This window comes from Bombus flavifrons, chromosome 16 (assembly GCF_040668555.2).
Source record: "Bombus flavifrons isolate JBK064 chromosome 16, iyBomFlav1_principal, whole genome shotgun sequence".
Taxonomy (NCBI): domain Eukaryota; kingdom Metazoa; phylum Arthropoda; class Insecta; order Hymenoptera; family Apidae; genus Bombus; species Bombus flavifrons.
Window position 1 is genome coordinate 10503766 of NC_138457.1, and position 21232 is coordinate 10524997.

General features: G+C 31.7%; 4 protein-coding genes across 8 annotated transcripts; 2 read left to right on the forward strand and 2 right to left on the reverse strand.

The window, feature by feature from the left end:
* Positions 1 to 124: 124 nt before the first annotated feature.
* On the reverse strand, positions 125 to 3394 carry LOC138188270 (protein RCC2 homolog). The gene is made up of 4 exons (XM_069129895.1): positions 3001 to 3394; positions 1893 to 2133; positions 798 to 1645; positions 125 to 706 (listed from the first exon to the last, which is right to left on the reverse strand). Exons 1-4 carry the CDS (start codon positions 3199 to 3201, stop codon positions 536 to 538), a joined length of 1461 nt encoding a protein of 486 aa, XP_068985996.1. The 5' UTR covers positions 3202 to 3394; the 3' UTR covers positions 125 to 535.
* A 648-nt stretch (positions 3395 to 4042) lies between these two features.
* On the forward strand, positions 4043 to 7842 carry LOC138188274 (AN1-type zinc finger protein 2A). Of its 2 annotated transcripts, none has more exons than XM_069129902.1 (3): positions 4043 to 4175; positions 5409 to 5720; positions 5846 to 7842. In XM_069129902.1, exons 2-3 carry the CDS (start codon positions 5425 to 5427, stop codon positions 6174 to 6176), a joined length of 627 nt encoding a protein of 208 aa, XP_068986003.1. In that variant the 5' UTR covers positions 4043 to 4175; positions 5409 to 5424; the 3' UTR covers positions 6177 to 7842. The 2 variants fall into 2 exon arrangements, with proteins under 2 accessions (XP_068986003.1, XP_068986002.1); XM_069129901.1 differs by having other exon boundaries at positions 4076 to 4453.
* On the reverse strand, positions 7728 to 10368 carry LOC138188273 (RNA transcription, translation and transport factor protein). Its single transcript, XM_069129899.1, has 4 exons — positions 10147 to 10368; positions 9278 to 9499; positions 9101 to 9202; positions 7728 to 8721 (listed from the first exon to the last, which is right to left on the reverse strand). Exons 1-4 carry the CDS (start codon positions 10205 to 10207, stop codon positions 8357 to 8359), a joined length of 750 nt encoding a protein of 249 aa, XP_068986000.1. The 5' UTR covers positions 10208 to 10368; the 3' UTR covers positions 7728 to 8356.
* A 539-nt stretch (positions 10369 to 10907) lies between these two features.
* Positions 10908 to 21230, forward strand: RanBPM (Ran-binding protein M). Of its 4 annotated transcripts, none has more exons than XR_011175445.1 (8): positions 10908 to 11166; positions 15157 to 15512; positions 15679 to 15866; positions 16387 to 16499; positions 16595 to 17023; positions 17311 to 17631; positions 17965 to 18148; positions 21202 to 21230. XR_011175445.1 is itself a non-coding variant. In XM_069129889.1 (7 exons), the coding sequence occupies exons 1-7, from the start codon at positions 10968 to 10970 to the stop codon at positions 18096 to 18098; spliced, it is 1740 nt and encodes a 579-aa protein (XP_068985990.1). In that variant the 5' UTR covers positions 10908 to 10967; the 3' UTR covers positions 18099 to 19823. The 4 variants fall into 4 exon arrangements, 1 of the variants encoding a protein (XP_068985990.1); XR_011175444.1 differs by lacking the exon at positions 21202 to 21230 and adding an exon at positions 18267 to 19823; XR_011175446.1 differs by lacking the exon at positions 21202 to 21230 and adding an exon at positions 19119 to 19823.
* The last annotated feature ends 2 nt before the right edge of the window (positions 21231 to 21232 follow it).

Genomic DNA, 21232 nt, shown 5'->3' on the forward strand with positions numbered 1-21232 from the left:
ATTCCATAACGTGTCTTTTTCTCAGTTTCCAGCACTCTTTTTCATACGTATCAACTATTTCCATTCTTGTTAAAGAGATAGAGAAAGCGAGAGTGAGAGAGAATGAGGGAGTACTTCAATAAAATAGCAAAGTATCAAAATATATTTTTGTTATCTATATGTTTGGTCTATATCCTGAGCTACTAACAGAATGGGGTTCCCTATTATGATAAACTTTCCTTCATATTATTAAGTAAAAGTGGAAGTACAAAGTAGAGAGTAACAGTTAAGTCTATATTTTGTATGGACGTTTTTCGCAGTCTATTAATAAATTGTTCACAGATCTTTCAATCCTTCCTTCAAGTTATTTAAAACAACTTGGCTTAATTAAAGGTAATAATGTTTTTTTGTTACAATTCGGTTTTCTTTTTTCTCCGTTTCCTTAAATGTAATAACGATCGCGATGAGTGAGTATAGAAAAAATTTCCCAATGTGTCGACGTGGCGTTTTCGATTAGCGTTTACTTTATGAGTAATTAAAATGTAAATTATCCGATTTAAACGGAATATACTTGAAGTTTGTTAATTTTAGTCTTCTCTTCTTCGGATTCGTCTCGACAAATCATAAGCGTATGAGAGAGACCACAGGTAACAGCAGTAATGTACAAACCTTCTAACGCTTTCACTTCCATCGGGGTAGTCGAGGACTTACGCATTTCACCGAAACCCTGTAATTATTCATCGAAGAAGAGGAGCTTAGTTTAAAAGTCTGCTAAAGATTTCTCTGTTAAAAGATTTATTCGTTATACAATTATTTACCAATTCACCGAAAGTAGGACTAGCACCCCAAGCGATAACCGAATCATCCGCCGCGACTACTACGCTAGTCTGAGAACATCCGACGCATCTAATTTCCCAACCAGACAAATCCTGGATCGGTTTGGGGTACATATTTGCTTCTCCGGTACGTTTCGTTTGTCCGAACATCAAGGCTGATCCGTGCACATTGATGGCAATGCTATAAGTACTACCACAATATATAGCCCTGACACCACGAGTAGGCGGCTCCAAGAATTTAATCAAACGAGGCACTAGTTCATCTCGTTGCTCGTTGTGTCCCAAACGACCGATACCTCCGAATCCCCAGGAAAATGCACGATTTTTGCTATCAATTGCAACAGTATGATAGTGCCCACAACTGAAGTCCGTGATCTCAACACGATCTAACGGCGTAACATGGCCATCCTTTGCTCTTTCAATGTATAAAACGATTCTCTTAGGCACTTTCTCAAAATGAAACGCCATCTTCGTATTCGTTATAAAATATTTCCCATCTGTGTTATGGCCCAATGCTCCGTACTCTGGGCTTCCAAATGAGTGTAGACCACCTTTAATGTCTAGTATCATAGAAAAATCTGCACCACAACCCACTTTCACTATCGGCGGCCCAGAATACTTTACTTTAGTGGCAGAGACAATGCAGGCATCGGATTTCCCAACGCCGCATTGACCTAGTTTATTGTCTCCAGCGGCAAATACGATGCCGCGACTTGTTAAAAATAAAGTATGATTGCGGCCGCAAGATGCTCCTATAACTGTATGACCTTTTAATGTCGTGACTTCTGTAGGTTCATCCCGGCGTTTCGTATCACCAACACCTAGCTGACCTGCAAAAGTTATGTCATAAAAGTTTCTAAACAATCTATTTATAAAATGTGTATGTGTATGTGTGTAGAAGTAGAAAATTATATTCTCATGAAATTAGTATCAAATAAGAAATTTGTTAGTCCAGTACCAACAGAAATGATACGACTAAACAAATCTTGCGAACTTTCAATTTATGCGAATCACATTTACTTACTTAACTTAATACTTAATCATAAGATAAGTTTTGTTTACCTTTCATTCATTTACCTTTATCATTTCTACCAAAAGCTAAGCATCTATTATCCTCAGTAACAATAATACTATGAGAAGCAGCCGGGCCAGAAGCAACTAATCTGACTCTAGCGCCATTTAAATTTTTGAAAGTATGTGGGGTCCACAAACTACGCCCTACATTAACTTTCACCCCTTTCGGTGGAGCTTTACGTCCTGCCATGTCCCAGTTTGTCAGACCACACATTAATAATGTCCCAGGCTTACCCCATCCTCCCTAAAATAATTAAAGAATCTGAGGATAAAGAGTTTGTCAAATAACAAAATACAAAGTTCAACGATTATAAATGACAATTATACGTAAGCTATAATCATTATAAAGAATAAAATCATTGTAGTTTGATTTTATCTATAATTTTATAATTAAAATACATCTTGCGGAAAATGAACAGGTGTTCAGGTATCTTTGAGCAGTAGTGTAGGGGAAACCCTTACCAAACTGTATCATGCTTATCTCCATAATTAAAAGATAATAGCAGCCATTTAACGTTTATAATTAACAATTATGTTTTGAGGGCTACCAATCTTATTTTCAATGATCTACATTCAAACTTCCAAATTCTGCTTTTGTCACATTATGTTCATGATAAGGGCATCAAATAAATACGGTTAATGCTGTTTTCACAGCCTGGATTATCACGCTTAACATTGTTACACTATGCACTGTTGCACTTTACATTGCTTCGTCTCTAATTTCTTGATGAAACTAACTGCAATGTTGATGAAACATCAGGAATCTTTTCATGATAGATAGCACTTGCCCAGAAGTTTCAGTGCTAAATGCAGCAATGTTAAGTGTACACAATTGGTGTTTTATAAATTAAAATGTTATAGACGAAGAACTCTAAACACACAGTTTTGCATGGGTTTCCCAATTTTCCAATTCTTTAAAAATCTGATGGTACAGACAATCATCAATTTATGATCTTTCCTCTTATGAAATGAATTCTTTTTCATTGAATGTATGGCTGTGAGGCTTATCAGCGTCGAAATGCCAATGTCGCTTTCTCACTCATTCAGACACCAGTCTCATCCAGACTGCCTGGGACAAATAAGTCTATGAAAACGATGAAAATAATTTCACCTCAGGCGGTGGCAATTCCGGAATACTGGAGACATCGGCAAGATCATCTTCGGCAGCGTCCTCACCGTCGGGATTCGAGCCGGTCTCAGCGTCATCAACGTCCGAGTCGTGTTCGCTCGAGATGTCCTCCTCGTCATATTCAATCTTCCTTGATTTCGCGCGGCCCTTCTTCGTCGCCGGATTTTTACGTTTAGTCGACATATCGGCCTAATCTCTTTTATTTCGAATTTAATCCGTCTCAGGGGAAATTAGTTATCGCGGGACGCGCAATACAATGACATTAATCGATGTAATGGCGTTGAGACCTGCACTGTTCGACAAACGGACAACAAAAACGCGGCCACCTGGCGCTCAAAAATCATAATAAAACCATGCTCCAGTGATAAGTACAAAGCAAACTCAAGTTTATGATTGTAAATCGCTGAGAGCGCGCTCCGTGGTCCACTCGTTTCAAGCACACGGAACGCGGAAACCGAACGATCATTTTCGAATTGCGCGAAAATTTAAATCTCGCATACACAATAGAAATTAAATGCACTCGAATTTCCTCATACAATTAAAAATGTTTTATTATCGTGCTAGCACGTGCTAGCCAGTTTGTGACTGTTAATTAATTCATTGGTTTGTTTGACCTTGATCATGTTTAATGATCAATAGACTCCGGACTTCTACATATCCTTATATTTTTATGAACATATCTAAAGAAATAGAATTTGAATAAATATCTGTTTCATCTACCAAATATTACAATGAACACTTTATTCTGGGTATTTTGCACATTTTTGCATACTGTATGTATGTATGTATTTATTTAATTTTGACTTCGTGATCGACGAATAGACTTGGTTTATAGTATTTTACATGTATGCAATTTTGTATCTTTAAATTTCGTGAAAATTATATTCTTATATTCCAATATTTGAGAAATTAATATAAAAGCGAATTAAAATTTTGGGTAATAGAATGATTAATTTGTACATTAACAGTTATATATAGGAAATAAGACGATAGATTGTTAATTTGGATCAATTGAGGATTTGAATTGTCGTCAAATTTGTTTATAAATTGTAATATCTTATCAGTACTGATCGAGACATCATGTCCGATTCGCTTGAAAGCAACGTCATGCTTAATTCGCGTTATTCTTTGAGTGACGCGATTATTCCGTCCGTTTCGTAAGTTCGGATTCTTTATATCCGTTTCAAATCTGAAAAGTCAGTCAGTTTGAGAAAGTATCTACGTCCTCAATTTTACATTTAAGAAAATTATGCTCTTTCTCGAAATATAAGTTTTCCTTTCCATTCCGAAAACTTTGAATATTGTGATAAAAGATTTAATTATTTAAAGTGGCATTTATTTTACTGTGATATATACATATATTAAATATAAAACGTTAATTAACTTTAAATACATCAAAGGAACTGTAACCTATTTATTTGGAACGTAACTTGAGGTATGAGTTTGCACAAAACTATATTATATTATTTTTATTATATACATTTCTTTACATTTCATTATATTAACCAGTTTTTTTTGTTTATATATGTAGTTCTTTATTTACTAACTTTTTAAAGTTTAAAGGTTAGGGGCAGTGTATATAGTTGTAGAGGTTATAATTTATTTATATAGGGCGACACAGTAAGTATACCTAACCCCAATCAAAAGGTGGTTGATTTTTTATGGAAAAATAAATCGAAATGCAGGAATTTCCTATCATTTTTTGTAAACCATTTTTTAACTTAGTTTTCTTGTTATGCGAACATAACATTTTCAATATTAAATCATTTAATTGCATCCATCATCTGTGCTTTTATATTCATCATTTAATTTCATAGATATATTATGTTATTTTTTGATATTTATTTATAAAATTACATGTTTGAAAATGTATGCGTGCATGTAGGAAGCGGATGTATGTGTATGTGTATGTATATGTGCGTCGTTACGAACAGCGACAAGTCGAAGGTGAAAATTATTGCCGAATTGTTACCGTTGCAAAAATAATAAAATGGAAACCGGCTCGTCGGCAATGACGGCTAAAGCCCGGAGTCTGAATGCGTAACCGTCGTGCCGATCGGCCGGTATGTAAACCGGTGCAAACGGATCGACACATAGAATTAAGAATTGAATTGTCGAACAAAAAAGAAAAAAAAAAAGACCGAAAGTCAAAAGTTGCGCGCGGTAAGTTTGATCGTGTTTAATTTTCAACAACGAAAACGTAAGCGGATCGCGATACCGAGTGTTGTAGGCGATCGTGTTAATTAATATATATGTACTTTTAATTTTGATTATATTGTACTTTAATTTTAAACGCGATCTATCACTTGTGTTCGTACTGTGAGAATACCGTTTTCCATTCGCTCCTTAGCCTACATATATTATAAAGTATGATATAATTTTCATTGCAGATATTCTTCGTAAAAGATGGAGTTCCCAAACCTAGGAGAGCATTGTTCAGAGAACAGCTGCAATCGATTGGACTTCTTACCTCTTAAATGTGATGCATGTTCTGCAATCTTTTGTTCCGAACACATATCATACAATAACCATAGCTGCCCAAGTGCTTATAAAAAAGATATTCAAGTTCCAGTATGTCCACTTTGTAATGCTCCAGTGCCTATAAAACGTGGTGACCCTCCAGATATTGCAGTTGGGCAGCATATTGATGACGAATGTCAATCAGATTTGAGAAAACCTAGCCAGAAAATTTTTTCTAATAGGTAAAATAGACAAAATTTTGTTTAGATAAAATTTTATGTTGTTTCAAAGGTGATGATTTTGAATAATCTTGTAACTGTTGTAAAAAGCAGTCAACTGATTTTTAAATAAATTTTTTTCATTCTAGATGCTCCTCAAAAGGTTGTAAAATTAAAGAAATAATCCAAGTACGTTGTTCCGATTGCGGTAAGAATTTCTGTTTAAAGCACAGACATCCAACGGATCACGCGTGTATAGGCCAGGAGGAGATGATACGGAGAAAACGGCTCGATGCCCTAGAAAATAATATGACAGTAAATAGGAGAAATGGCGAAATCTTCAAGAATTATCAAGGCAGTATGAGCGAAGACGAGGCTCTCGCGAGAGCTCTCCAAGCTTCGATGCAAGAGGCAAATACTGCTAAACAAACGCTCGAGGCTGTACCTTCTGGAAATAGAGATAGGTGTAGACTCTCGTAATTCCATACAATTTAATCTTAATTCTATGCAAACTTTTGCAATCGCTCTAAGATACGTTCTTCAGCTGCATAAATGTAGAGAAATTGTTATATCTTTAAAGCAATCTAATGACTATAAATTTCCATATAATTCAGCTTAACGTATAACTTAACCATTGAACTTTCTATATCAATATTTAAAAAAGATAAACTTTTAAGGTTTATTCATAGATCATTTCAATTCATAGGTATATGGACTGTAACAGTTATACCTTTTGTACAAATGTAAAATATATATATGATATTAATTAATTACAAAACTCAACATTGCACAATATTTATATTATAATAAGATTGTTTTAATCTTATAGAGATCTGAATAATCATTAGCAACATTACCTGCCGAATATGCGTGATTTTAGAAAGAATATTAAAGGGCAGCCTCAAAGAAGAGTGCCTTAATATTATGTAAATCTAAAGAAATCTAAAGTCCAGTAATATTCATCTTCTTTACATAATTTCTTCCTCTAAGGAAATTTTTAATTCCCCTATCTTAATTTATGTAATTGGTCTAATATTGAGACCTTTAGTGTTTGATTTATGGTTCCTTATTTCATGTAAATCGTCATCTATGGACTTATAATAATTAGCATTATGGAATCACCATCAAGAGAATCCTGTAACAATTTTGTGAGCTTATTGTCTTTATAATCAACATATGTTGTAGAATTCTCTGATTGAAATATGATATATCCTAATGCTAATAAGCTTTTATTTATATTAAATCCATCCTTAAACTTTGCACCAATTGCTTATATCTTCTTATTACATCCAGATCCAGCTAAATCTACTAGAAAAAAAACTTCCTCATTATTATTGTTAATATTACTTTCTCCTTGTTGATATATGTATAAAATGAATATATTCTGTGACTATGAGTGTCGTGTGCATTCATTGCGGTTCGCACGTCCTCTTCTTTGTGTCAGATAGACTAATACTTTATTGCTTTGTAACTTCTTTGTCTGCAATCTGTATTAGTCATTTGACAGAGGCATGCTCAGAATGTGCAACAGATGTTACAACAATAAATGCATCCTTGTTTTACAAAGCTTGCAAACAAAGAAGTTACAAGTGAAATAGAGATGTTGTGCAACAAGTATTGCAGACAATGAAGTTACAAATGCAATAGAATGGTGCCTTAGTAGACGAGCTCAATTTTTGTTAAAATGTATATTCAATTTGGCACGATTTTTAAACACATAAAAACAATATTTCTATTATTCAAATATTTGTATTTTTATCTGCTTTAATAATTTAAAGACAATTGCATTTAACACTTGCATTTAAGACTTTCTATCTTTCATCACAAATACAATTTGCATTTGTATTCTTAAAAATAATTTAAGACAATTTAGATTTTAATTTAACAAGAATCTATAAAATACTTGCATATTTATTAGCAAAATGTAAAATATGCAACTCACTATGTATATTTTTAATTTTATCTTTACATCTGAATATTGTACTCAATCCTAGAAGAAAATCAACTGTATCAGAAAAGAGAACACAAAGATAGCGATTGATATTGAAATACTTTATTAATCAGTTTTATAAATATATATACATTTAAGAATTATTCGAAGATTATAATAATTTCCTACTTAATAAATATTGTCAAAATACCTGAATCTTAGGTTTTTCTTAATAAAGTAAACTATTCACTTATACAAGTATATAAAACCAAAATGTTTACACTACACTTGTTACTAATCTACAATTAAATTTACATTTGAGCTGAGTGAATTAACATTTTTTTTGCAACAAAATGTAATATTCTTTGTTATGATTGCCTTCCTATCATACTGATTTGATTTTTATTTATACCAATTAGATAATATCACTATGATGAAAAGATATACATAAGGCTATGTAATAAAATAATTCAAGTATTTCGATTTTCTGTAAAGTATCCTATAGAAGGTATAGAGTACATGTTTAAACGAAACTAATTTTCGTAACTATTTTAATAAATAATTACCATCTCTTGACTATACCACACGTAACAATAACCTTGATTTTAAGATAAATAAATAATGTATTTTTTTCGAAACTTCTCAAGATTTCGTTTAATATTTTTATCATATCTGAGATACGCCATAAAGTAATATAACAGATGGCCTTATTGGCAGAATAAATAATTCCTTATTTACCAACTTTTCCTAACTTGGTATCTGTCTTAGGATTAGCTGTGACACTCTGCACACGAACAATCACTTCATTAATTTTTGTTTGCAGATTTCTAATATCTTGAATATAAAGAAGAGCAAGGATTTTAGCTGCATTCTCCACTGCGGTCTTCTTCAGTTGGAAACCAGGATCACAATTCATAATAGGGAAGGGTTTGCCTCGAATAATTTTGGAATTTGGATTCCTTAAGCATTCGGAATTTAATCTTCTTTGTACTAGTTTACTGCAAGCTTTTAACGTGACCAAATGATTCGGATGTTGCGGAATTCGGAGCAGTTTTGCCACAGAATAGATCCCATTTTTAAATTCATTACTTTCAACTAGTGGCCATGAAACGGTGAAGATAACGTGTTTATAAAAGTAGGAACATTAATATTGACAACTTTCAAATTATCAAAATGAAGCGTAATTTGGAAGTTTATCTGTGTATTTGTCAAAACATATAAACACATCAAGGAATAAAATAGAAAACTAAAAAATGTAATTACTTTATACTTTAACAACGTAAAAGATATTAATAAATTAAGTAAATATAACATATATTTCATAAAATACTTTATAATATTTGTATACAGATGTTTTATCATTTTTATTACTGTTAAAGGTACAAAATAGCAAAACAACTAAAATGCAAAATATTATTTAAAAATAATCAAATATATAAAGTTGGTAAAAAATATCTATATTATATATACTCACAGTCTAAGTTGTCAAGTGGATTTGTGGACTTAAGATGTGGCACCAGTGCTTCCTGTTTCATTTTCAATTTCATTTCTTTTACATTTATTGAATACTGCTCAGCTGAAAATTACAATTATTGATTATGTAAGAAATTTCTATTTGAATCTCTGATTTCATTCATGAATAAATATTTACTATTATTCTCTGCCTCCAACCAAATAGCACGTCCAATTAGCCATTCAAGTTGATCCACATTGTTACTTGAAATTGGACATTTAACATCCTCACAGTATTTGGCAAATGTTTTAGGCCAACTTTCACTTTTTATATCGCGTAGCTCTTTTCGATCTTGTATACTATACTGACGTATCTTTTGTTCCTCTAACCATAATGTTACTTTACGAAAATGTTGTGGATCTGTAACATTTTAATAATACTAATATTTAAAAAATAAATAAAATTTTATAAAAAAAATATAATTAATCTAAACGAAAATAATTACTGAATGAATAAATTCTTTACCAAGAATTACATATTAAACATGTAAAAACGATTCAGTGACAGAGAAATTAGATTATCGTAGATTACAGCCGTCAAAATGTTTTTTAAAAACTAATATAATATTTTCTTATCACAAGATATTTAAATATAATATATTATGCAATCTTAAATCTCTATGTTAGACGTAATTATAATAACTATTCTAATAGGATAAATTATACCGGTCATTATAACCTATAACAACATAATTTTTTAACGTCAATAATAAAATAATCCAGGTATTTGTCTGCCATAAACATACTAAAAGAATGTGAAATATTCTTATTTAAATTTCTCTAACTTATCCTAAAATGAATTTATTTATTAGAACAAGATTAATTTAAAGTCAAAAATCAAATTTTGCAATTACGCAATTATTAGACAAATTCTAAAATATTTGAGAAAAAAAAACATTCTTTTCGATCTAACTCGTTTGACGAACATGATTTCGAAAATATTAGATTTTATTAGTGATAATATCAACATGTTAAAATTCCTTGTTGATGCAGATGTTAAATACGAACCATTTATATTAACTTTGTCCCATTCTAGATATCCGAGTGCTTGCAGTCTTCTTTTAAACATATTGGATATCTAAAATACACAGAAGTTCTGCAAACTAAAGGTAATAGAATTTGCAAAAAAAAAACTCAATTTTACAAAGACTCTCGATATACTGACGCTACACTCATGCTATATTTAGCGAAGCCGGTGAACATAAATATACCATATACCATATACTCAATTCACTTTTCATAATATTTATCTCCTATATATAGCATAAATAATGTTTCAACAGATAATTCTGATGAATAATTCTGCAGTTATCTGGTTAAATTTTACTGAAATAAATGCTGTTAGATAGTACTATTTATATTACATGACATTTACAAAAAATATATAATTAAATACAACGAAAGGTATATGTACACCTTCAATAATTACCATATAATATATAAACCGTAATATATTACAATAACAAGACAAAAATGAATTATGTTTCCTTAATATTCAAGTTTCATATCCTTTTCATAATTTACTATCATTCCTGAAATATCTATAATAGAACACATTTATTATATACAGAAAGGAGATTCCCCTCTATTATACAGGCAATATAATATATTGAAATATATTATATATGCTTTTGATAAGGTTTAATATTGTATCCAATAATACGCCAGATGTCAGCACTAGTGCAAATCCAAAATTTCCTCAATGAAGTAGATTATCTATATATTGAGGACTTCATGAACCCGAAGGTAAAGTTGAGTTGCGCAGGAGTGTTGCGCAGTCAGTCAAGCAGAGTCCACTGGCGAAAGTAGTGGGGCTGCCCAGGAGAAAGATGGCCGCTACCAGCGAGGAACCGAGTGTTATGGAGCCTTCTCAGACGAATTCCGGGCAAAGTCAGCCCGTTGATCCACTAAAGATGCTTTATCCGATGGTAAACGAAGAGGAAACACCGCTGCCACGTTCGTGGAGCCCCAAGGACAAGTACAATTACATCGGCCTCTCCCAAAACAATCTTCGTGTTCACTACAAAGGTACGTTTCTCATTTCGATCCTCTATATCTCTCAACGACTTTTCATTTTGCCACCCAGAGAATTCTCGCGGACGATTTTTAACATTGCCCGAAACGAAGGATCGAGGAACGATCCCGGCCAATAGGATTCGAATTCTTGCTTGATACGGACGAATCGTTTGACGGAGCTGTAATATCGATTGAAAATGGCAGGGCTCCGTTTCGCGTGTGTCAGCGACCTAAACAAAGGAATCAGCTGATCGGTCATGGTCTCTATTCGACTTTCTCTCGATCGCTCGGTTATTATTTCTCTATCGTGTGTAAACATTTCTTTTAAATAGCAAGTGGATCGAGATCCCTTATGATTAAAGTGTCGGGGTTCTGGCGATGATTTTTCCGGATATTCATGAGAAAAATGAATCTGCGTAGAGAAGGCGCAATGGCAATGACAGCTGCGATGTTTGAACAGTTACTTTTCTCTCTCCTGCTCGCCCACAGCTTCCACGTATTTACCCTCTCTCGCGCACTCGCTCGCGAGCTCTTCTTCGCTCCTGCTCCCCCCCTGGCCTCTCGTCGTCAATCAGTTTCGAAGTGGACGAATTTTTTCACTATTTTCTACCATTGGTATTTATTCGTATTTATTATGTATATATAGATGTTGAATAAATCCATGAAAATTTCGATGAACGACAAGAATCGTGTTATTGTTATTGTTGTTATATCCTGATTTCCAAATTAAGGTCGAGGCTGTCTAAATATTAGCTATTTTGTGTTTGAAAAAGATAGTGTTAAAATGTAGCCAGAAGGATCTTTTTCTTTTTAAGTAAGAGAAGAGTCTAGGAATTGTGTTATACTTCCATTTAATTAATATTGAGTGATTATTTGTTTCAGTGATTATTGATAATGCTAGGAGTAATACTTTTAGATTCATAAAATGAATACGTATTACTGTATATTGAAAGGTATGAAGGATAGATCAGTTGCAGAAGACATATCGGTTAGTAAATAAAATGTCAGTAAAATGTTATATTTTATGATTTCATTGACTATATTAACAAATTAATGTAAATGTTTTGCATTTATGATAGATTTGGAAATTTTCTGCAGCAAATACCATAAATTAAAATATATTATTTGCATTTTTAGAATTGCACTTTAATAACAAATTGAAATAATTTGTTCGGTTATTATTCACACTTGATCTTTTTCAACTATTTATTTTCTTATTTAATATTTTTCCTCTGTTTTGCAATTTTATATTTGTTCTTTGTATGTAGATTATAAAGTGGCTTTTAAATCCTTTGTGAACAAGTACAGACATAGTCAAAGAAGATTAAAATATAACAACCTTAATTCTTTTCTATTTCTGTTTGTCACAGAGATTGTCTGTCAAGATTATACTAAATCTTTATTTTAATGAGCTATTGTATCGTTATAATTAAAGTAGAAATGATTAAGGCTATGAACTTTAATTACTTATAATTTATACGATCATTCAAAGTACTGTTAATAGCTGAATAAATGTATTTAACTCATATATAATTTGGTATGTCGTTAATATGAGAAAGCAATACTACAACAACATCAGAAATTATATGTTTCTTTAACATAGGAATATTAATTGCATCAAATAAGTAATCATTCATACAGTAAGTCTTTGCAACTATGAGGAAATAGCATTGTAACATATCCTATTCCATAAGGGAAATAAAAGAAGTGCAATGAATTCTTAACAGTGTATGTTATTTTGTTACTATCGGCCATAGAACTTTATTCTTCCACAATTTCCATTTTTAAATAATAATATTTAAATTATTTGATGGAAAAAATATCTTCTTTATCTTATTATTTAGGATTTCAAATATTTTATGATTAATGTTCAAATATTCAAGATTAAATATTATAATATTTAAATCAAATTGATTTACTAAAAACTAGTTTAATTTCTAATTTATCTAATTTTTTAACGTAACATTAGTCTTATTTGCTCATTTATTCAGCAATTGTTTAATCATAATAGATAAAAATGTTAAAAACTAATATATTTAATAAATTGCATAGAAACAGTTTCCAAATTCTTTAATGAAAATTAAAAAATACAAAAACATGCAATTTATACTTCATCCATCCTTCTTATTTTCTCATTCCATCTGTGTTACCGTTTCTTTTTTTCCATTTTTCTATCTTCCATTTTTACTATCTTAAATTGTCTTTGCATTGTAAAAATTTTTATGGTTTTTGTTTTTTTATATATTTATCGTTCTAATTTCTGCTCAATGTTAAAAACAATACTCTATAGAAAACTGATTCCAAGTTATTAGCAGAAGTAAGACAGACATAGAGTTGTTTAAATGTACGTCGAATAAATCAAGAAGACAATTTAAACACGGGAAACTGAGCTTCATACTTCTCTATTACAATTAAATCTAATTGCAAACTTATTTTGAAAAAATCCGCGCTCTCCAATTTAATTCATTAATCTTCTTGTTGACACAATTAGCATTTACTATGAGGTAACTAGTAACTCTGGAAATAGCTATATATTTTGATATTGAACAAATTGACAATAACATGGAATGAAATTATCACGAGATAACATCCTCGTAACTATTCCATTAACGAAATCCGAGCATCAAAACATCAAATAATGACTATCGAATTAAATTGTTGCAATATTCTTGTTAATAAGACCATTTGGATATCGTCAAATTTAATTGACCGTGGCCGCACGTGCGTTTGTGTTAGCGCGAGCTCTCTCGTCCGTAAGCGTGCTAATCCAAACTCATTAATTACGAGCCTCTTCATTTTTCATTAACATCAAACATTCCAAAGGAAAAAGTACAGTATTCATTGACGTAGTTCAGAAAATAAATACTTGTTAGCCGTTACGATGTTTAATAATAAATATTGAGAAAATACTCTGGAGTTGAAGCGTTCATCGTTATATATCGTATTTGCCTTTTTACTTTTGTAACTTTTTAACATGTTTTCCTCATTTTGTTATTTTAATATCCGTTTTAATAATTTCGCTCATAATTCTTATTTTTGCCTGTTCCAATAGCAAATCATAACTTACATCCTTATAAATAAATCTAATTACTAATCATTAATTATTATATAATTATAATATGTTCATTCGCTATATTTTTTCTATATATTATTGGGCTATTTAAAATTACCATTAAATTGTTAACTCAACAATTTCATTCGAGATATTCAAACATTCACAAACGTGTGATACATTATCGATTAAGTAAATCAGTGTGTACCGTTGTTTATTATTCGTGACAGACCGTGCGTTCCGTAAATTAATTTGTTACATCGATGTTTACATAATTAACGTCCGATTATTTTGACGCAAAATGATGCGTCACAGCCAAGGTTCTACCATAGCGTTTTGTTAGACGCGTTAATAATTCTTTTGTACTTAATTATATGTGAAATGGGTAACTGTAGGTTACTAGGTCGACAAACTGCATCGCTACATTGCAAGTGCATCCAAGATTAGCGATTAGATTGTGACGGCCGATCACTTCTGTTCTCGAATTTCTTACCCTCGTGATTTTCGCTGTAGCTCACTTCCTCTGAACTTATATTCAAAAGAGAGAGAGAGAGAGAGAGAGACGAAAGGGATCAATTATTTTGTAATGTATGAGAATAAATATAATTTTTAGAAGATAACTTATTATCTTAGGTAATTATTATATTATCTTACTAAAGTATTTCCTATATACTGTTATTATATATATAATTGGAAGATTATATTTATTTCAAAAAACGTTATTTCATTTACTACAATTTTCTGCATATAAAATAATTAATATGATGTTATTATTACAAAAGTAATGATTTTAGAATTAATATTCAATATTTAAATAGTTTTACCATGTCCTCCATTTTACTTCTCTAACCTATTTTCCCACCTAAAGTTCTTAATAAAATTCCTTCTAATATATGAAGCAATTGAAACATGAAATCAATAAACAATAACATACATATACACCATTTTAGGTTATGGAAAAACTCACAAGGATGCCGCAAGTGTACGTACAACGCACTGCATACCAGCAGCTTGTGGTCTCTATTATTTTGAGGTGAAGATCGTTAGTAAAGGCAGAGATGGTTACATGGGAATCGGCTTGTCTGCCCATGGAGTGAACGTGAATAGGTTGCCAGGTTGGGACAAACACTCCTACGGCTATCATGGTGACGATGGGCACAGTTTCTGTTCCTCTGGAACAGGACAACCTTATGGGCCCACCTTCACCACAGGAGATGTAATCGGATGTGGTGTAAATCTTGTTGACAACACTGCCTTCTATACGAAGAATGGACACCATCTTGGTATCGCCTTCACTGATCTTCCGGTTAGTAGTACATAAAAATTGAAGGGCTCGTAACAAAGTGAGCGTTCATCCGCGTTTGTCTTCCTCCAGAAGAGCTGAAGCTAATATTTTTAATTAAGAATAACGATTTATTACACTACTTATTAAATAACGATTTGTTAATCATTGTTCATTGTATATTTTACAGCCAAATTTATATCCAACGGTGGGCCTTCAAACTCCAGGAGAGGTAGTCGATGCAAACTTCGGACAAGAACCATTTGTATTTGACATCGATGACATGCTTAACGAACTCCGCGTCAAAACAAGATTGCAAATTATAAACTATCCCACACCAGATCACGGACAGGGCCAATGGCAAGCAGTCCTCCACAAGTGAGTTGGATCTCTTTATTTTCCTTACTGTCGTAAATATTATTATAATATGATTGAGGTACAAGTTTTGGGCGTTTCATGAAAGAAACGGGGATTGACAATTGTTCGCAAAATTCAGCTAATTATTTGGTTACACATGATCATTAATAGCCGAGTTGACCAGTACTTTCATGAATATGCAAACTAACTTCCATTGTTCTCCAAATTGGTCGAAACTGAACTCACAGCGCGTGATTGAAAATTTAATAAATTTAATAATTGCATGCATAGTGCATCTTGTGTAATTTTCTACTACGTCAGTTTAATGTCGAATGACCTTGTAGACATATACTTATACTCTGTCGCATAATAATATGTACATGTTAAAAGTATGTAGACTTAGTGCGTACGTCGAAGATTTACAATAAAATGTTTGTTTAAATATATTACGAACGTGTAGTAATTCATGACACGAAAAGGACGATTTCAGAAAATTTATGCACTAAGTTCTAGAAGAACTTTTTGTTTACTTCTTTCTCAGAATGGTGTCAACATATTTGGTCCATCATGGTTACTGTGCCACTGCCGAAGCCTTTGCCAATAGTACTGGTCAGGGATTCGAAGAAGATCTTAATTCCATTAAAAATAGACAAAGTAAGAAGCTAATACCGTTCTCCTTCTTTTTTCTTTCTTTCTTTCGTTCCTCCTTTTATAAGAGGGATATAAAAGGATAATATGCATTGTTTCAGAAATTCTAAAGCTGGTATTAGCGGGCAGAATGGGAGAAGCAATAGAATTAACCAGTCGGCTGTATCCGGGTCTCCTCGAACGGGATCCGAATCTTCTTTTCGCCCTCAAATGTCGGCAGTTCGTTGAAATGGTGAACGGCAGTGACTCGGAAATCACACAGAATTCCAATATCAATCAAACTAGTGTTATACAGTCTACGAAGGCTTACACAAAATCCTCAACAAATGGCAACGTTGAGGAGATGAATATGAACAATGCCATGAATGGTTCGACCGAACAACAGCTTGTTAATGGACAAATTGAAAACGATGTAGATATGGAAGAGAATGTTATAAACGGCATGAAAAGTAATACCGAAAACGGCTATCAAAATGGTGATTTGAATACCAACGGGTATAAGTGTCAAAACGGGGAAGACGTCGATATGGGTGAGATGTTATTGTGTTGCTTTTTATTCTCTTAATCGTGTTACGTTTGTCGAAGTCATTCTTAGGGAAAAGACAAGAAATTTGAAATGAAAAAAGACAATGGAACTATATTATTAAAAATTTGTATTTATTAAATTATTCAATTTATATATCAATCACCTAAGAAAATATATTTCAGTCCAGTTACGTCTGAACAAATATTTACTAATTTGTGAAATATTTAAAAACAAATAATTTTCAATTTTAAGATGTTTTCTAATGGCAAATAAACTTTTATTTGTTCCCAGAGACCAATAGTGTTAATCAAATTCAGCAACAACAGAACGGTAATTGCAATATGGAAAATACATCGAATAAGAATAATAAGAAACAGCTTTGTGGCGGGGATAAACAGGCAATCGAAAAGATGTTAGAATTCGGAAGACAGTTATATTCCCAATCGATACATTTGCGACAACAGCACGGAAAAAACGAAAGCAATAAAAAGATGCTTCAAGATGCGTTCAGTCTTCTAGCCTATGCAAATCCATGGAACTCGCCGGTTGGTTGGCAACTCGATCCCCAACAGAGGGAAACCGTCTGTGCGAGACTCAATTCTGCCATACTTGGTAAGAAAATTACAATTTTTAACTATTGCACAAAGTAGTTGTTAAATTGCTTATTTAATTAGAATGATTATCTAGTAATATATTCAAATTTAATAATAAAACAGCATTTCTAATGTAAAGTATGATTTTTTTAAATTACGGTAGAAGCTAATATTTTTAATCTGTGTGTACTCACGGTATCTCATGCATTTAATAGTAACATTTTTTAAATCAACATAGCCGAATTTTATTTTTGATTTAGTCTTTAATTCTAGCGTATCTTATGACGTATCTTAGTTTCACGTATTTTATTCGGATTCTAACAATTTAATGTCGATCATCTGATACTTCTAGAGTCGAGTAATTTGCCACGACGGCCGCCGTTGGAAGTGGCCGCGTCTCACGCGAGAGAATTGGTACGGCTAATGTCACACGCTGGTCTGGGGGCATGCGGCTTCGCGGTCGTAGACAATATCATTCAATATTGACGGTGCCTACCCCTGCTGCCACGTCTGCTTCTTCTGCCGGCTCGAGTTTGGTTAGTAACTCTCTTACACGTAAATTACGCATCGATTAGAAGAAGCTGGGGATAGTTGATACACGTTACTATCGCACACATTATAGAAATCGCCCTGTAACATAACCGCGATTTATAGTCGTAGTTCTGTATCAACGAGGAGAAAGTGAAAGAGAGAGAGAGAGAGAGAGAGAGAGAGAAGGATTGTCCTGCGTTGTACGTTTCTAAATTAAGCCACTACCTTTGTGATAAGAAGAGGATTATACATCGTGGTCCGTTCAAACGATCACGATTTTATTGATTTTGTTCACTTTTGCTGATAATAAAATGTCCGTTCTCTGTGGTTTGAATAAAGCATTTTGATTTTTGTTCACTGCTCCGCCATTCGAGAAATCGGCTCTTTTCATTTGTTTTCGTTCTTTGTTCTCCCAATGGAACTGTAATTCCCTATTTTTTTCTTGCAATTAATAGCTATTACTATAATTTAGCTTAGATTCTGTAGCCAAAACAACGATGAATTATCGACGTTGTCCTCTGTTGGATGAATTTATGCGAATGAGAGAGTATGTTTCGCTTCTTAGATTTTTGTAAAAGAGTTTCTGGACGACAATAACGAAGTTATATTTACGTTGTTGTAATTGAGATATTGTTATTATTAAATATGCAGAAAGCTAGTCGCCATTGTAAATCGTGCAATTTTTACCGAGGGTGATGCTTTTTCGAGATTTGTCATGTTGATATGTATCAATTATCCCCGGACTTTCGACAGGAATGTTTCCGCATCTTTGTACATTTTTACTTCCGATGTAGATAGCGACTCGTTTAATCATTCACATAATTTATGACCATTTACACATGTATCTTGTAAAGAGAACGGGATAGTGTATGGCTCTTTAGTTGACATCATTTTTGTAAACTAGCTTTAACATCATTTTCATGTAACTGCTACATACACATATATTTGACTTTATATATTTTTCTAAAATTATAGGAGGTTTTAAAATACAACAACGTCTCATTGAATCACTCTTTAACACCCATACAGGAATCGTTTTGTTTTCTCATGCGTTAAGAAAGACGAAATTATACATATTTTCTCTTGTTTTTCTCACTTGATTTCATAAATGGTGCTGTAATTAGAGATTAAGATAATACAGGTATTGTGAATTCGAATTCTTTGTATCTCTGTTCCTGCGGTAATAATGGAATACATATAATTTTGTGAGGTTAAGTGCTTTACGATTTAGTTTCTTGATGTAATTGTACCAACAAGTGTTCTTATTGCGAGAAACTATTTTCAAATTCTAGGAAAAGAAAGTTATTGCAATATTCAATATTAACGAATGGATTCTAGTGTTATGTTTGCGCATATTTTCGAAACTATACGTTTTTAATAGCTTTTCTGATTTTTCATTGTGGTCAAGCTGAAATGTTAATTAAGTATACATGGAAAAAGTTATGAATATTTTTCCAAAATTTTATATTATATTATATTATATTATACTATATTATATTATATTATATTATATTATATTATATTATATTATATTATATTATATTATATTATATTATATTATATTATATTATACCATATTATATTATATATTATTGTATCATTTTTTATTTTAATTTTCACAATACTCATTGTATAAAAGATAGCTTGAAATATACATTAGCGATTTAGTTTTAAGTTCAATTAATTTTTTATTGTTTTAGCAGCCATTTTTTTATCGGCATTATGACTTTTTCGAACATATATGAGAACTTATGGTATGTAAAGTAAATAGATGAACGCAGCTCGACAAATTTATTTTATAAAAATTAATAATTAAAAACTCTGATTTTGCTTTTTTATTATGTCAGGATTTGTGGTAATCATGAAAACGATATAGTAATTTCTGTATAACAGAAGCAAAATCGTTATTGTATACCTACATCATCAATTATATTTACTTTGATCAAGCTTTAATTAGAAACAAAAATGCAACAATGAAAATACTATTGTAAATATGTCGTTGTAAATTGTTTCGACCAGAAGCTATACAAAACTTTGTACAATTTTATAATGTGAAACTTGACACGTGTGAGATATAATTAAAATTCATGAATTTCACTTTTGGTGCGCAATATTTAAATCGCGTTGAATCAAATGTGCTCATGCGCATCTGCCAAAAGCATAAGTATTAATAAAACGAAAACTTTTTTAATAAAACCTATATATTTTAAATATTCAGTATACAAATGGAGATTTTGAAAATCAACGACTATATAATCATCAGTGGACTCAATTTTTCGAATAATTAATTTTTTGTATAATAAAATATATCTAGGAGCAAAAAAGAAGTTGAACAATTGTTATCGTTAATTATATAATACAAATATTTCTAAATTGCGTGAATTTTTTTTTTTTCTTTCATTATGATGATCATGAATATATATAGAAAAATTAAATGTTATGAAGTATATTAAGTACCTATATGAATGTATGTATGTATGTATGAAGATGAGAATTTTTAAGGATGAATGAAAGCTTTGAACTATTATTAATATAACAATAATACTTTATTGTCAATATTTATATTAATCATAAAGATTTTTAAAAATATTTTTCATAAAATTCACTTTTGCCTTCATAAACATCTCCTGTGCTTGTGTCATGATTTATGTGCAAAATTCTGGAAGCTGATTATAAAAAAGTCAGTCATCTGTTTGATCGTTTCATTTATGTAGAAAGTACATTGTTGAACTGTTACTATTATTTCATCCGTTAAAGAATAATTTAAAAAATAACTCTATTTTTTATATTTTACATATTTTTGCGTATTATCTATACTCTATGCATTTTTGCTCCTTTAAATTTGCACATTACAAGCACATAAAAATCTACAGTCTAGTTATGACTTGCTAATCAATTTCTGAAATCATAAAATTCCTTACATCTCTCTATATCATTAGTCAAATTATAAGAAAACAGGCACAAAAGTGCAAAAGAAGTCAGTCATGTTGAAAGAATCGAATGTAATTGGAAATTGTGTCAGAAACGTGTGCTGATATAGCGATCCTGTTTGTTCTAGGATATGGAGACGGAACGTGGAGCAGATAATA